This window comes from Prenolepis imparis, unplaced genomic scaffold (genome assembly GCF_030444845.1).
Source record: "Prenolepis imparis isolate NDT839.2.m4 unplaced genomic scaffold, iyPreImpa1.0 SCAF_11, whole genome shotgun sequence".
Taxonomy (NCBI): domain Eukaryota; kingdom Metazoa; phylum Arthropoda; class Insecta; order Hymenoptera; family Formicidae; genus Prenolepis; species Prenolepis imparis.
Genome location: NW_028141169.1, coordinates 3,152,165 through 3,168,375, shown reverse-complemented (window position 1 = coordinate 3,168,375; position 16,211 = coordinate 3,152,165). Strand labels below are relative to the sequence as shown.

The 16,211-nt window shown below is 39.4% G+C and overlaps 1 protein-coding gene across 1 annotated transcript in view; it reads right to left on the bottom strand.

Moving 5' to 3' along the window:
• Positions 1-14,359, bottom strand: part of LOC145942358 (protein Wnt-6) — a 36,289-nt gene extending 21,930 nt beyond the window's left edge. Inside the window, exon 1 of the mRNA XM_083048985.1 lies at positions 12,674-14,359. Coding sequence (XP_082905111.1) covers positions 12,674-12,741 — 68 coding nt within the window. The 5' untranslated portion in view covers positions 12,742-14,359. The remainder of the gene's footprint in view (positions 1-12,673) is intronic.
• Between the last annotated feature and the right edge of the window lie 1,852 nt (positions 14,360-16,211).

Here is a 16,211-nt window from a genome sequence, read left to right as displayed (position 1 = left end):
CGACTATAACCGAGAAACGACGACGACGACGACGACGGACGACAGCAAGAACGATAAACGAGACGATATACAAACGGAAATTCACGAGAAATTCCTCGATCTCGAAGAGCAATTTTATGAACGAGACAAAGAGATAAGAAGAGATAGAGGCAGAAAAAAAACGAAAAAAAAAAAGAGTCTCGCTCTCTCTCTTTCTCTCCTTGGAGCAAAATATAGCGCATGTAATGTCTCGCGGGTTGATCAGACCCACTGACAGACTACAAGCCGCAGGAACTTGGACTTGTCGATATTCCTGTTAAAGACCCCGATAGAGTCTGACGGACGACAAGCGTCCAAGTTTCTTCAATCTGCTGTGAAGATTCTCCGAAGGAAAAAAACAATACCCTGTTATCGTATCGAAAAATATTTGCGCGTACATTACTATATTAAAATTTATATATATATTATTAAAATCATACGGGATATTTTTTCACGGGATACAATATTCAACAAGAAATTCTTGGCACTATGAATATATCCTTATATCTTCCTTCCCTCGAGTGAAATTTTAATTTTTTATCTTGTATATATTTTCCAGCTCTCTCTCTCTCTCTCTCTCTCTCTCCTAGATCACGACCAGCTGTTACGAAGTAACTCTTCTTGGAACTAATGTATGTACCATTTCTCGACTCGGCATCAATCTACGCGAGAATGCAACGAAACATCTAGACGCAAGATAATGGATGAGCGACATAGATATAGCTCTTCCGAGAAAAGTCGCGCTTGTACGCAAGAAGTTAAACATTGTATTAAATGTGGCTTATTGTGGCGGTGTAGAGAAGCCTTATGATGAATTTTATAGGAGTGGGCAAAAGTGGAAGTGTGGATATGCCCCTGCTGAGAAGATGGTAAACATTCACGCGTAGCATGCTTTATACACGCGGCCTGTTCAAATAAATTTTTAGATTTCCACATTTTTTGTGCAAACCTTAAAATATATAATTTACACATTTCATGTCTGGTCATGTAATATATTTATATATAGACAATTTGAGAAATAATAATATGATAAGCTAGATCTCTAAACAGCCTAATAAAACGATATTCATATTCAAATATTCCGCTGCGCGGTTATAAACCGCGTGTTGCCGTGAATTTTATGGTCGTGCTATGACGTTATCAATCGATTTCTGTCAGAGAGCGCACATGGCCCAAACGATTTAAAAATAGTGACCAATAAATCGCGGATCGAAGTGTAAGAAATAAATTAAAATAAAACTCGGCGCCACTCGGCAAAAATTCATCACGGCGTGTATCGCTCTACTATTTTATTGGATTCATTAATTTTTAATGATATAATAATTTCCAGGATAAAGTATGTCATGAGAGAAGAGGAAGGTAACATCTATAGCCGAAGGTTTATTCGACCTTTTAACTTCAAAGATTGTTTCCTAGTGTTTCCGCGCGTATCTCACCCTGGTTAGTCAAATAAACGGCAGGACCGCTGTGCGTGGATACTAAAAGATCAATCCTCGAGGCGGATAATAAAGTTACGACGTTATAGCAAACACGTCGCGTTTGACGCTTACGCGAACGTTTTGCACCCGCGCCTATTAATATCGCCGGAGGCGAGTTAATGGGAGTTGGAATGGTCAGGAGCTACGTTTTGCCATTCGTCTTTCGTCTGTGCCGATTGCTACTTTGTAACTTTCTACAGACTAACATTATTCGTTTGCATTTACACCAACGCTTTATTCGTTTCATTTAAAATAATCGCCAAGGATGTCATAAATAGGTAATTAAAAATAATTTTCAAAAATAATTTAAAAAATAATAAATAACTAAAAATAATTTTTAAAAAGTTTATTTTTCTATATACTAATTCTCTTTTTCTTCATATATGAAACATTTAATTATAGAGAAACATTTCATGACGGCGTATAAATTATCGTGACATCGAGCGACTTACTTATCGAACAACAAAATCTAACGTAGCGAATTTAAAAACACAGCGGGCTTAACAGGTCCTGTCAATCGTATATGATTGTATCTCTTTTCTTGTAAAGTAACCCTCGTAAAAATATCGCGAGATCCGCTATACTAGACGAAAAAACGAGGGAAGACTCGGTTTAATCGACGACAATCGAGTCAGCGAAACGCCCGAGGGGTAAGAGAAGAAGACCCGACTAGAATCGAGGAGATGTGGGCCCTACCTCGCGTACGCGGAGGCAAGAAAAGAACTCGAGGATGGACACGTCGCGTCGCGAACGAAAAGCGTGGAGAGGCCGGTTAGGGCGGTCGACTTATTTATTGCCTCATTAGACGCCCTCACTTTGCTCGAAGGCAGCTCCACGCTGTCTGCTCGGATAGACAGTGACGAGAGAGCAATGTTGCTGGACTCTTTTGGTCGACCGGCCGGTTTGCAGAACGAACGGCGAACGGAGAAGAAAGAAGGAGAGAGAAGTCGGGAGAGAAAGAGAAACGTCTGCCATAGAACGGGAAAAAGAAAAGGGATCGCTTCTCTCAGCGAATGAGTCCGCGAAAAGAAGCAAGAGAACGAGAAGACAAGTTGACAGGCTCACAAGTAGATTCCTCAAATATTTTGCGAATAAAAATTGCCGTAGAAAGAAAGAGGTCACGGGAAAAGAAAATCGAAAATTTCATGATCAAAAAGTTTATCATCGCTTCTTTATAATTTTATATGATATACTTGATGCAAGAGAAATATACTAAACTCTATTGCGACTTTCTTCGCTCTCAGTGTTGTACTTCGTTAAGTATGCAATGAATTAATGAGATAGAGATTCAAAGAAAAAATTTCTGCTTCAAGTTATTAGGTCATGATTAAAACAAGATTTGAAATGAGAATCATTTTCTCTCAAAGAAAAAGAAATAGATTAGATGCAGATAGGTATATTGAATGAGAATGTAAAGAAACACGAAGGCATCTGGAACGTGACGCACATGATAAGAGTGATTATCTCGAAGTAGTCGATATAGAGAAAGAGAGAAGGGAGAAAGCGCTTTATGAAAGAATGACGGGCGGAAGTAGAAAGTCACAACAGCTCGTGGCTGCTAAATATGCGCGTTCGATCTAAATCATCCTCTTGTTGCTCGACGACGTGAGGCAGACAGCGGCGTCGTGCCACGCAAATGACGAAAAGGAGTAGCACGACGAAACGGAGCCACTCTATCACTGAGTTTACATGTGCCAAAGTGGTTCCGGACGCGTGCTCGTTTTACGCGCCCGTTCCTGACTCTAGTTTACTTTCTTCGCGACCGCAAATGTGTGATGAGAGAATTCTCGCCGAAAAAATCGAACGGCTTGGAGCGATAACATATCTACGACTCTTTTGAGCTTAATTCTGCAAACAAAGTCACGATACTTCGATAAAAGAGTCTAAATTGCATTCTCTGAATGTCCTCGCAAAATTCATTTCAATTTAATTAATAAATACATTCACGAAAAGAGTATCTAAGTATCTATAGTGAGATGAGATTACTTTTTGCATTTTGTTTATGCGATTTAACTTTGTGCAACTCAATTTCCTTTTAATTCGCAAAATTATAACATTTTTAATTTAAGTGAATCTCTCTCAGAATTTTTTTCGTAATTAAATATTTAAATTCAGAAATATAGATCTATGCAACAAACAATCGAATTTATGATAGTAGACAGACGAAGAGAGGACATAGAAGTAGACCATATTGTAGCATGGGATTATACATGGAGCGAGAACCATGGATGGAAAAAGAAGCAAGTCGATTCAACCTGAGAATGTCCCGAACAAATTGATGGCAAGGGTCACCAGGACCGGGTTACATTTTGGATAGTCCTTTTTGTGAATCGCGAAGAATTCGTGCTTTAAACTTGAATGTCGAATCGAGCGGCAGAAAAAAAATAGGTACGCGATCTCGTCACGGTATTGCGCAAATTTTTAATCAGCTTTTTCGGAGTCGAGTTTTCGCGCTCGTAATGAATTATTCGTGGTATGCGTTCGCTTTAATAAAACCGATAATAGGACATGATCGATAAAGTTCGGGCAATCTGTGATAGCGCCGAGGTCTTGAAATTCCGTACATAGCAGATGCGTCCTGCACGTGCCATTAAAATAATTTAAAATTCTTCTTCTGGCATGTCCAAGCGCACAGAGAGAATGACATTTCTTTCTCTTTCTTTATTTCTTTCTCTTTTTCTTTTTTTTTTCTTTCCCTTTCTTTTAGATTTGGCATTCCATTAAAATCAATCGTAATTCATCATAACTACATACAATGACACGTCCAATAATGTAACATGCATTCCAGAATTACGTCACTTCTGGATTAATCGATTATGAATAATAAACGCAACGAAAGAGCATGATCTATAATATTAATATTATTAATAGATATTTCGCAAAATTAATTGAAAGAAATATTGCTAAATTTTGAATATGGCATTTTAACATGGAGTCGGTATTATAATTTTTGCAAACAGAAAGAAACAAAAAATGTCTATATAATAATAAAAACAATAATTTTTATCTAACATGTATTTCGTGCCCATTGCAGGAACATTATTACACAGAATTAAACGAATGGGAACAGAACGATATAAACGCGAGGAGAATGACTGAAGGCTCACAAATTGAAAAAGGGCCACGTACTTGTTCACGCCCGACATAAAGTCGCATTAACACCGTGCCATTGGCGCAACGAAACCATGACCAATGTTGCACTCTGTAGGGGGAACGTCCGGTAAATCATTTATAGGCACGGTAGTACACGAACGCGATGGTAAGAGAGGAGAGAATCAAGCGAGTCCCAGAGAGGTCAAGGCGAAGAAAGAAAGAGAGAGAAACGAGAACGAAGAAGAGAAAAGGGAGAGAGAGGTGGACGAAGGGTAGAAATAAACAAGAACGATAGCGCGAGAAAGGAGGAGAGAAAATTATTACGAGCATTGTGCGTGGTCCGCACGTGGTGCGTGCCGTTGCGTCACGCCATGCTGCATTTCGCGCAAAGAGAGGAGCCAGTGTGCGAGTACGAGGACCAAGGGGGCGAAGGGCCTCATTTCCCAACCGCGGACACCCGTCGTTAACCACCCCGTTTCTGATACCCGTGTCATTGCCGGTTCACTGCCGTTATTATGTCCGCCGTATTTTGACCCGACCCATGATTGACATGCACCGCGTCGTGACAAATCGAGCATTTCTTTAGCGTGCCGCTCGCCAAAAAGAAAAAAAAAACAAACAAACTACGAAGGGCAAACTATGAGAACCGTTTTAAGCTGTTTAAATATTGTATTCTGCACGCAATGGTCGATGAAAAACTATGAAAAATACAGAAGCATTCAACAGAAGTTTGTTTTCTCAATAAAAACATAGATTGTTATTATATACAATATATGATATTTTAATATTGATTTAATAAATCATTAATTTTTATGCATCTTCTAATATACACTCGTCAACAAATTTAACGCATATGTATTTTAAGTCCAAATTTCGCATAATTTCAAATAAGCATAATTCCGCTAAAAATGATCTGATTTGAAAAATTTTTTTTTCACTGTCAAGCTTGAAGTCTACTTTAAAAACCATTCGTCAGATTTTTAATTTATCCTCCTCCCCCGTACGCTACTGCTTCAAAAGTAAGGAAAAAATGTATGGGTAACTTTCATATGTAATAACTCCGCGAAAAAAAATCGTACGAACTTTGCTTTTTTTTAAAATTTGTAGTAAAAAGTCCACATTTTACGATAGTTATGATAAGATTTGCGAAAAAAATTTATTCCACTCCGTGGAGTGCGTCAAAGTACGCAATTTTTTAGAGACAAAACACGTCAAGCTTGACAGTGAAAAACAAATTTTTCAAATCCGATCATTTTTAGCGGAGTTATGCTTATTTGAAATTATGCGAAATTTTGACTTAAAATACATATGTGTTAATTTTGTTGACGAGTGTATATTCATGACATAATAATATTTCATAAATTGTATTAATAATAATAATAATAATAATAATGAACAAATGTGAACATTATTTATTAATAAATTAATTAATATGTATGCAAACGATAGAGAAGATCGCAAAATAATTCGTAACTGCAAATTTATAAATTGCACTTATATTCGCATATAAGTTCGATAACGTTTCGAAAACAATTATAAATTACAAAATGACGGGCAATAATTATTAGCACTCAACGAGAGTGAGATTAAACAAAGCAAGTCGAAAACGAGGCAAGTCTGATTCTCGCTACGTAAGAGGTTTATATCAATTATAAATCCGCCCGAGATATCGCGGTATTATTAAAGCTTCAACAAAACCATAATTAGAGTAGCAGATTCTCACTGTTATCATCCGCGAACGTTTTACAACTTGTGGCAAATGTCATCGTAAACTGTCGGAAACGATCGTAATTACAGCTTAACCAAGCAGTCTTGTTGATTACAACAACCGTTAAATGACCGCTCCGAATTCCTGGCGGCGAATCTTTCCTATAAAACCTTTTGTGAGATCTGATTTTTCTCCCAATATTAAGTATTATTAACACTCGATCGCGCTAAATAAATTAACCGCTACAATAAAGTCACAATTTGGCCATAATAAACAAATAGCGTTATATTTAATATTGCCAAATATTTTTACCAAAAAAAATGCAACGTTCGCTAAAATCTCATTCCACATGTTATCAATCTTGCATGCACAGCGCACATGAATTATACGTCTGTCGTATTTCCGTTTCGCAAGTGGTAGAGACCGTCTCGCGGATGACAGAGGACTGCAGAGTCCAGAGAGTGGGGCATTATATTTAATTCAGAAATTTTGCATTCACGGCGGCGGATGCATATCAAGCTGGATAACCGCAGTTTGTAAAAAAAGGGGGATAAATTATGCGTGTTTTCGCATTGCCATCGCAAGACGACGACCCACTCGCTTTACAAGCACAAAGATCGAGGATTTCACTTCGCCACCCACGCGAGAAGAAATATTTCGAGATAGAAGAGAGATCTGCGATCTTGCGAATCAATTTGAATCAATCTCAATGATGGATCTTTCCGAAAGACTCTCTTTTGATTTTTATCGTAATACATGTACAAAAGTATTATATTATATTCGAATTGCCTAGATACACGGTGAAAAGTTGCACGATTAAATTGAACACATATATTGAATAAAAAATATAATAGAGATTTAAGATATCACAGATCTTGCTTGACGTGTTCCGAGAATCAAATTCGTACGAGATGATTACAAGATCGCCTTAGCACTGATCGATACGATCAGTTACGTTAAAATTACACCGTGGAACTACCATAATTATAGTAATCAAGAATTATTACGCGCTACCCGGACTAATAATATTCACATTATGAACGTGTCGTAAAGTATGCCTTTCCGCGCGAAACGCGTCATAAATTATTATAGATAGCATTAAAGAGTGTGTAATTAAATTGATTTTAATTTAATCCAATTTAACAAACCCACCGTCGCTAATATCGATCCGCACTCGTGAAACATGCAAGCGAAAAATCATCAGTTACGAATTGCCTATGGCGTACATTTATTCTATTTTAAGAAAAATAAGAAAGAACTTGCATTCTTCATAATAAAACAAAAAATTATATAAATATATTCAAATATAAAAAATTATTTTCCCAAAGTTTTTATATTATATACAACTTTTCCTACAAAATTTCAAACAAGTATCTATTTTATTTGTAATTTAAAAAAAAAAGAAAAGGAAGAAGTCAAAAAGTTTTCAAACTAATCATTCAACAAGCATGTATATCGATTCTGAGCATTATAACCAGGCGTTTGATGCTTTGGGGCTTCCGCGACAAGTTGTAGAAAAGAAAACATCAAACGCAACTCTCTGTTGCATAACGCGGGAGTCTCTTCACTAACAGACTCAAGATTCGATTACATATGTATGTGCTCGAATTTTTTAAATAAATAAATCCCACATCTGTACCCTCCGCGATCCTCGGCATAATGTAACTCCGCTGCACCCGCGATGCATCTGAAATCGCATGCGCGCGCTCACGCACATGCGGCGAGCTCACAGTCTTATGATTATGAATATACGGCAGGTGAGAGAACGCGCGAGATGGAGAGAATGGTCCAGGTGAGAGCGTGGGGGAGCAGATCGGGTTGTCCAACCAGCGAGATGGTAGCCGTGGACTGCCCACCGCGGCCCATTGGCCGGATTCGCGAGTCCGCTATCGTATTATCGCCGGGAACTCTCGACTGGAATCGCCGTTACGATACATCGATGCGGTCCATTTATCTCGGAGTCTGATGCTTACGCACCGCTTACGTCCGCGATCGATCTCGCGCGATATCTATCCGCCGCCCGATCGAAGGAGCGACGAAGCAGCGCGTGAAAACGCGCGTCCTTATTATTATTAATCGCGGGCGCGATGAAATCTCCTCTCGTATGAAAATACCGGAATGGTCCGTAACGTAATTTATAATCACGGTATAATCCTCTCAATTTCACGGAAAATTCCGTAAAAATGTTTAAAATTCAAGATCGTAGATTAGTAAAGAAAAAAATCGCGTAAACCTGCAACGATAAACTGTGCAATCGCAAATGAGACGGTTAAAAAATATGACCATAGGCAGGAAATGTCTATGAAAAATTATTTCAATGCGCTCCATTTGTGTATGAGAAATCTCTTTATGTTAAACGCTCTTTTCTAAGGATATGTTAATATGTATTGCTCCTGAAACAGACGACGAATATCTCTCTATACGATTCTCTGATATTTTTAGTAGAATAACTATTATACGCTGGCAAAGAGCCCGCACTTCCTTCTTCACTTTTCAGTAAACACGGTGTGTAATGTTTGACAGCTGATTATAAATCTGATTCATTTAATTATGCTTTAAAATTAATCACATCTTTCTTTATTTGATCTCTAAATAAAAACGGTACCGAATTTTATCTTATTCTTTAGGTTTTCATTTCAAAATTTCATTAAAAATTCTATTATTATACGAGGAGAGATCTCGGAAAATAAAAAATAGCAATGTCTGATAGTTTCACGATCGACCGTATTGTTTTTTCTACCCCCTGTATCGATATAAAAACCAATAGTATATCGCGTTCAACATATATAGCACTTGGAAGAAATGCATGAAGTCGCCGAGGAATAGCCGATTGGAACGAAAGCTGCGTAGGAACGTGGAACGAACTTCGGTGTATCTCCGATCCTCGGTTAAGGCCCTCCGGATCTCGGAGCGAGAAAGGGAACGCGGTTGCCGGAGGACGAAGGGGAACGAAGGGGGACCAAGGGGGGCTCCCGCCGACTTACAAATTATACGCGCTCAACGAGATTTACGGGTGACGCTTTGAGCGAGACCATTGTCCATCCTCGCTCACTTCTTTACCTCTTTACTCCTCCACTTGGTCCGTCTTTGTCCCCTCGTGAATCGCCCATCCTCCACCACCGGCTTCTCCGCGAGAGTCCCTTCGTTCCCAGAGGACCGCGCGAGAAGGACGGAAGGACGCGGCGTTCGCGCGAACACATGAGAACGAGAGGGAGATGGAGCAGTATATTCGTCGCGAAAAAACCGAGGAATGCCGATCGACGAAAGGGAATCCGGTTCCAATCGGATAATCGGGGCTCCGGGTCCTCTCGCGGGCCCTAGGAGGACTCGCGAGAAGGGCGTAATGCGCGACTCGATGACGAACGATCGTACGAGCGACTGATTTATGGACCTCGCGATATTTTCGGAGCAGGGATGGCATTCCGCAGGAATGAGGACCGGAGAGATGACGAATCTCCGGCTCTCGATGGATACATTTTCGCGAATCTCCGCTATTTATTAAATATTTAATTAAATTTGTTAAATATTTTAAATTCATATGTCTTGACCCGTGTCTCACGTCTTTGATAAATCCTCTTAAAGGCCCTTATTAATCTATTACCTAAGTCCTAAGTATTTATATATCAAAGCCTTTTCGTTTTATTATATTCCGCTATTTAATTTCAATATTTTAATCTCATATATAATTCTGATTTATTAAATTGTTTTCATTTAATGTAAATATATTGATATACAATGTACAAGTGTATAGAATCAATAAAATTATAACAAAGCAACTTGTAACTCTTAATCGTTTCACGTGATCGCTTTCATATATAATGTAAAATTAAAAAATTTATACATTAAAATCGACGTTCATTTTTATTGATTCTATTTATATTCTACTACATTACACATCACTGTAATATAGTGTAATCAATAGATATGTTATTTTCGACAATATTAAAATATCATAATAAAAAAAATTATTTCTGTTTAAAAAAAATAAAAAGAGAATAATTTTGCTTAAATTTATAAAATCCAGTATATATATATATAGATAAATAAATAATAATTCTAGTTTTATATATGAAATATATTTATAAAATTAAATTTGTATACCTGTCACATATTGTAATGTGTCACGAGTATTGTTGAAACGGATAAAACAATGCGATAGTAGCCGTAGATTAACTTGCAGATGGTAAACAAAGCACGCGGAGAAGAAAAGAAGCGAAACGTTTCCCGTTTGACCGTTAAATACTTGTTATCGAAACAAACCGTCATCCTCCTAATATATTTATCAAACACACCGTGAACGACGGCTGAGCCAAAAAGCAACGAGGTGCGGACTCACAACAGTCGTCAGAACGCAGAAATCCGCTTTAAATCGAAAACAAATATTTAACGGATCTCTCGAGAGGGTCTCTCCTTCTTCGCCCCTGAGAGCTATCCTGCGTGTACAATCCTGGTTGTCCCGTCGTATTCGAAAAGTCATTTTATTCCTCATCATACAAAATAAAATCTACGGTCCACGTGAAAATTGAATTAATTGAAAATTAATTTAATAATTTATTTAATAATTTATTTAATATATGTGTAGTAATTAATTTTATGATTATTATACGATAGATGATAGTAATAAAATAATTTTCACCTTGTTATGATGCACACAAAGTTCACGCTACGCTCGGTAGAAGATAATAGTTACGAGATGGTCCGTCTCCGGATGCTGTGTAATCCCGAGTGACACGGGCACGATAACGGTCTATCATCGTGTAAACATTTGCATAACAAAGTGTAGTACACAGCGAATGTGTCGCACTACCGAGTGATTTATCATTACTCGTCGAGATAAATTGGATTTCAGCCACGCAGCTACCGAAAGCGTCTCACCTGATTTCGCGTTCTACGATGTTCGATATTCCGGAGAATCTCGAATCTTCGTTAACCGAAACGAAGTCGTAATATTATATAGTTTAAGGACACGCAGAAGTAGAGTAGTAATTTTAGAGTAGTAATTTCATAAATAGGCAAGAATTCACTTTAGGGATTACGCTCGGAAATAAAGAGAGATATTTAGAAAAGCATTTTGCGCGCCGTCAATAATAAGCGGACTTACGTTAGTGCAAAATGAAGCCATAAATCTCGAGACACAGTCTGCTTATAAGAGCATGGATAACTACCAAAGGAGGATTTATAGCACCATTACTCATCTCTTATACGTGCGCGTAACGTGCGATGTAATTGATAACCCAGATGACGCACCTCGAAACTGGAGCGCACTCGTTAGTTCTTCATGTTCGCCAAGTATTGGCGTTAATGCAACAAATCTCGTATGTGTAATTCACTGCAGCGCTTGTGCAAGATTTAAGATACAAGAGATACTCGAGCGAGAATATTAGCAATCAGTTGAAAACGACGTTAGTTAAACACAATGAAAATTTGCTCGTACAATTTACTGTATTTTAACGAGGCAGTTAAATAAAGCATGATATAGAATTCGATATAGAATTTAACTCGAGCGAATAAATTGCGTAAGGAGAAAATTGTGAAGAAAATAAAGCCGTGACATCATCGGAATCGCGACGAAACGTATCACTCGTATTTATTATTCGTTACACCAGGTTGGACACGAATCTTAAAAATGGACTCTTTTCTTTCTTAAAGGAATTATATTTCCCTTTTTTTTTTCTTACCTAACGCAAGCAACGCGAGCTACCAGAGATACCAGATACATATAACTTGTGTTTGTTTTAACCCTCGTTTTTATGGCCGTCACGTGTTACGGCGCTAAGGACATGCCAAGCTGTTACGTGTCACTCTTTATCTCACTTTTGAGAGACTTCGACGAGGGAAGTGAGAACGCGTTGTTATTCCTATCGTGGAGGCAACCGTCCTGACCGAGCGTTAAGATAATCAGATTGAAAATAGTGAGAAACGTTTTCATTTACCACTGCGTCAGACTCATAAAATCCAAAGGTATATTGTACAAAAAAAAATGTTCTTTTGTTCGCGCGAGATGCAATATAAATTCTCGTTGCGCACGCAAGGGCACGTATTGTTGTAAATGTGATTCCTTTTATCTTATGTCAGATATCTTGTGTCGTGACTACTTGCAATCTTCGATTAGACAAATAAAATTCAAAATCAAAAGATCATATTTAAGGCACGAATAAAGACCAAAACCAAGCAGTAAATTACTTTGCTTTTTAACAAAAAAATAATAAAAATAAAATAACTGTTTAGAGGAATCTTGACATGCTCCGTTCAGCTGGCCCCGTTATTGAGTTTAACTAATGTAAATCGAACGTAAATATACGTGATTTTACAAGGATGCAGCAACCAAAACGAAAAAAAAAAAAAAAAGATATTTCGCAAAATATGAGTCACTCACCAGAAAGAACCGGTGATGGGGGTGACTAGGAGGAGGCAGATCGCCACGAGAACGAAACGCATCTCCATCCCCTCCGCACCTGGTGGCACACTTCCGAAAATCACCGATTATGTTTCCTTTGTCCGTTCTGCTCACTAATTATAGATGACAACCGCAAACGAAATCATACGCGAAACGAAATTGAACGCGATAGCGATGCCCGTGACAATTTACCGGGTCCACTACGAAATCGATAGGATGCGAATCGCCGCGAATTCACCAAGTACGTATATGTTCTCTGTTAGATTTCGGATACACCTTCGTAATAGAATATTAGCACGCGAACTAATTACAAATATCCCCCTTTCTACCACGCGACTCCCTTGTTGATCCATCCAACAAAACTTGACATCGCGATGTGTGTATGTGTAATTATTCGCTCGTAGAATGTCTTGAAAGCCTTGAAATCGATGTTTTCACAGTTTCGTGATAGACTAGATTTTTTTTCAGAATGTCAACAGAAATGTTGAAGGATGATCACATCTTTTGCCGAAGATTCACTTGCCGCGCGCAGAATTCTTCTCGATCGTTGCGTTCTTATCGAAAGAATTATTCTCGATATTGCGTTTTTCGAGATGTCTTGCGAAGCGAAAGTACGTCTTCAAATTCAAGCAGCCACGATGATGTGTGCTTGATCCTCATGATCATATCGCACTGAGAGTGCTTGAAGATGATGCAAAATTCGTTGTAAGAAACGTCTTCAAGATTGCGAAAAAGGGGCTCGCAATTCGAGAAAGATCCGGAAGAGAGAGGACCACTGATTTCCGGTCCTTTGAATCATCTGCCTCTTCTTTTTTCCCCCACCCCAATCACCCTCTCTCTCTCTCTCTCTCTCTCTCTCTCTCTCTCTCTCTCTCTCTTTCTCTTTCTGGCTCTTTCTCTCTTTCGCTAGCTCCCTCTTCCCTTTTCTCTCTGTCTGTCGAAGTATTTGATGTCCTCTTCCTTCTCCTCGCTTTCTCTACTTCCGTGTCTTGCTCCTTCTGTCTGTCTCTCCTTCTCTCAAAAGTAGCAGCTACGTAAGGCACAGACGAGGCGTAGGAAAGTTCTCTTTTCTTGCTACGTGGACAAAAACGCGTCGCGTTCCTGCCAGAACTACGTCACCACGATCTTTGAGTGTTGCCTTACCCCCACCAACGAAGTTCTGAGGAGCAGAGAGAAGAGCTGCCCCCACTAACGTACGCCGTTTTCTTCTTCTTCCTCTTCTTCTTCTTTTTCTTCTTCACCATGCACCAGCATCACCACCACCACCACCACCATAACAACCATCACCACCGCGAGACCACCGCCACCGAACCCGGCGACGGGTGCATCCTCGATTTCGTCGTCTTTCGAAGAGATGCGATCTTCGGGGAGGAGATCATCCCCTTGAGAGAAGACGTTAAAGATTTTTCAATTTCGCATTCAAGCAGATCGATCGCGTGGAAGTGGATTTCGCAAATTTCGTACAACACGTGCGGGAAAATTGTAGGCGGGAACGAGAACAGAGGGAAGCTGACACAAGGACGGAAATTACAGAAAGGGGCAAGAGGAGAGTGGGGAAAGAAGGGTGGAAAACCTGTGAGAGAGCCTGCGGAGGTGGAAAAATCGAGATGGTAGGGGAGAGAGACAACGAGAGATGTTGGTTGTCTGTGATCGCCGGCGAAGCTCCTTGCCGGAGCGAACTGTATGAGACTGTTGCGGACTAGGCAGGCAGGTGAGCGCCGCTCGGCGGCAACGAAACGCAACCAAGCCCCTCTTTTCCTCTTTTAACTCGCCTATGGAACCCGCTGGGCACGAGGAACCCGCTTGCGTGGGTTCCTCTCTGCTCCAATGCCTAGGATCCCACGGAGGGAGGCACGATCTTTCGAATTCGAACGCGCAATGTCAAGATAATCAACGCTAGGCGACGAATGATAGTATTACGATCAAGAATTGTTAACAGATAACAAGAAAGAATACTTTAAAAATATTAAAAAGTTACCTGTTAATGTGTACGATATACACCTATATAATAATTTTTTAAAGTTGATACGATAAAATATATCGAGCGGAAAGATTGAAACTTCTAAAAAATGCTCTATTACGAGAGTTTCGACGCAATTAATGTTAAATAAAAAATCACTAAAATTTTCATGCCAATTATAAGTTATGTAATTCTGGAATGTACCAAAGTATATATTGAAATATATAATTATAATAAGACAAATATAATAAATATATAACATATATTGAAATATTTTAGCTACCATTTTCGTTATACGTAAGCTTAAATGCTCTGGCTTGTATTTTTATGAAAATATGTATAGTAATATTTAAGATTTACATATCTATAATTTTAATTTCAATTTATATCTAAATTGCTTTTATTATTATATTTATGATATAATAATTAATTATTATCGTAATAACATGACGTAACGAAATTTTAAAATGAGAACCTAAGAAAAAACTGCGAGTCTATGATTTGCTGCTCCTAAAATAAAAGATTCCATCGCAAGATTATGCAGAGATCTCAATTCTACGCTCGAGTATACCTTTTTCATCCCTCTACTACCCTCTTATCCCCTGATTCCCATAATAAGGAGTTCGCTGCACCTTGTCAAACGAATCTCGCCCGACGTGTCGCTCTTCTATCCCTCTTTTCTTTGCCAATAGCAGCACGACAAAGAGAACTCTTTTACCGGATGATGAGTTCTCGGATCGGGAAGCGCCACGAGAAAAGCAGGTATCGATGACACTGACATTTTCCGCGCCATCGTCCACCTACACATGAAAGACACGAGAACGATTCGTGTGTATATGTGTGTGCGCGCGCGAGAAGATCTGTGATCTCTCTCTTTCTTCTTTCGCGGCCCTTACCAATACGAGTACGAAACGAGTAAGGGCTAATAACGGGGTCCCGGTAAGTCCCATTCTGATGCTTTGTGAAGGCGAGCTCTCTCCGCTCGGTAGCCGTCTCATGCCTCGTCCCCCTTCGAGTCGCCTCGCCACGGCCGGTCCCTTCTTCGCATCTCATCCTCGCTTCTTTTTCTCTTCCACCTTTTCGACCGGCGACCTGCTCCCTCCATCTCTCTTCTCCCGCCGTATCATGGCTTCGGTACACGCTGCCCTCGTAGAGGGCTATTGAGGGCTTAAGCTGTCGGCGTGTGGCTCGCTACATCCTTTTCATCTCCGCCGCCACGACAAAGCCGCGAGCGTTCGCGGCCGCAGCCTTTACCGGTTTCCGAGCACTTCACCGTTTCGGAGTATCGGCCGCTCCGAATTCTATTGCGGCAGACGCGCTGTTCAATAATACAACGTGCAAGCTTCTGAGAGCCTAACATCGTTCTATTTCGGTAGCGACATTCGCGCCCTTAACGGCTGATCATTAACGCACGATAATTATAGCTTTCGAGAACACGTTTACTGCCGTATGATGATACATGACGGTATTTTACAATTTATACATCTCTAACTTGTGTCTGAATAATATAATGGTTGCTCAGCTGATAAACTGAGAATCGTTAAGAGCTCATCGACT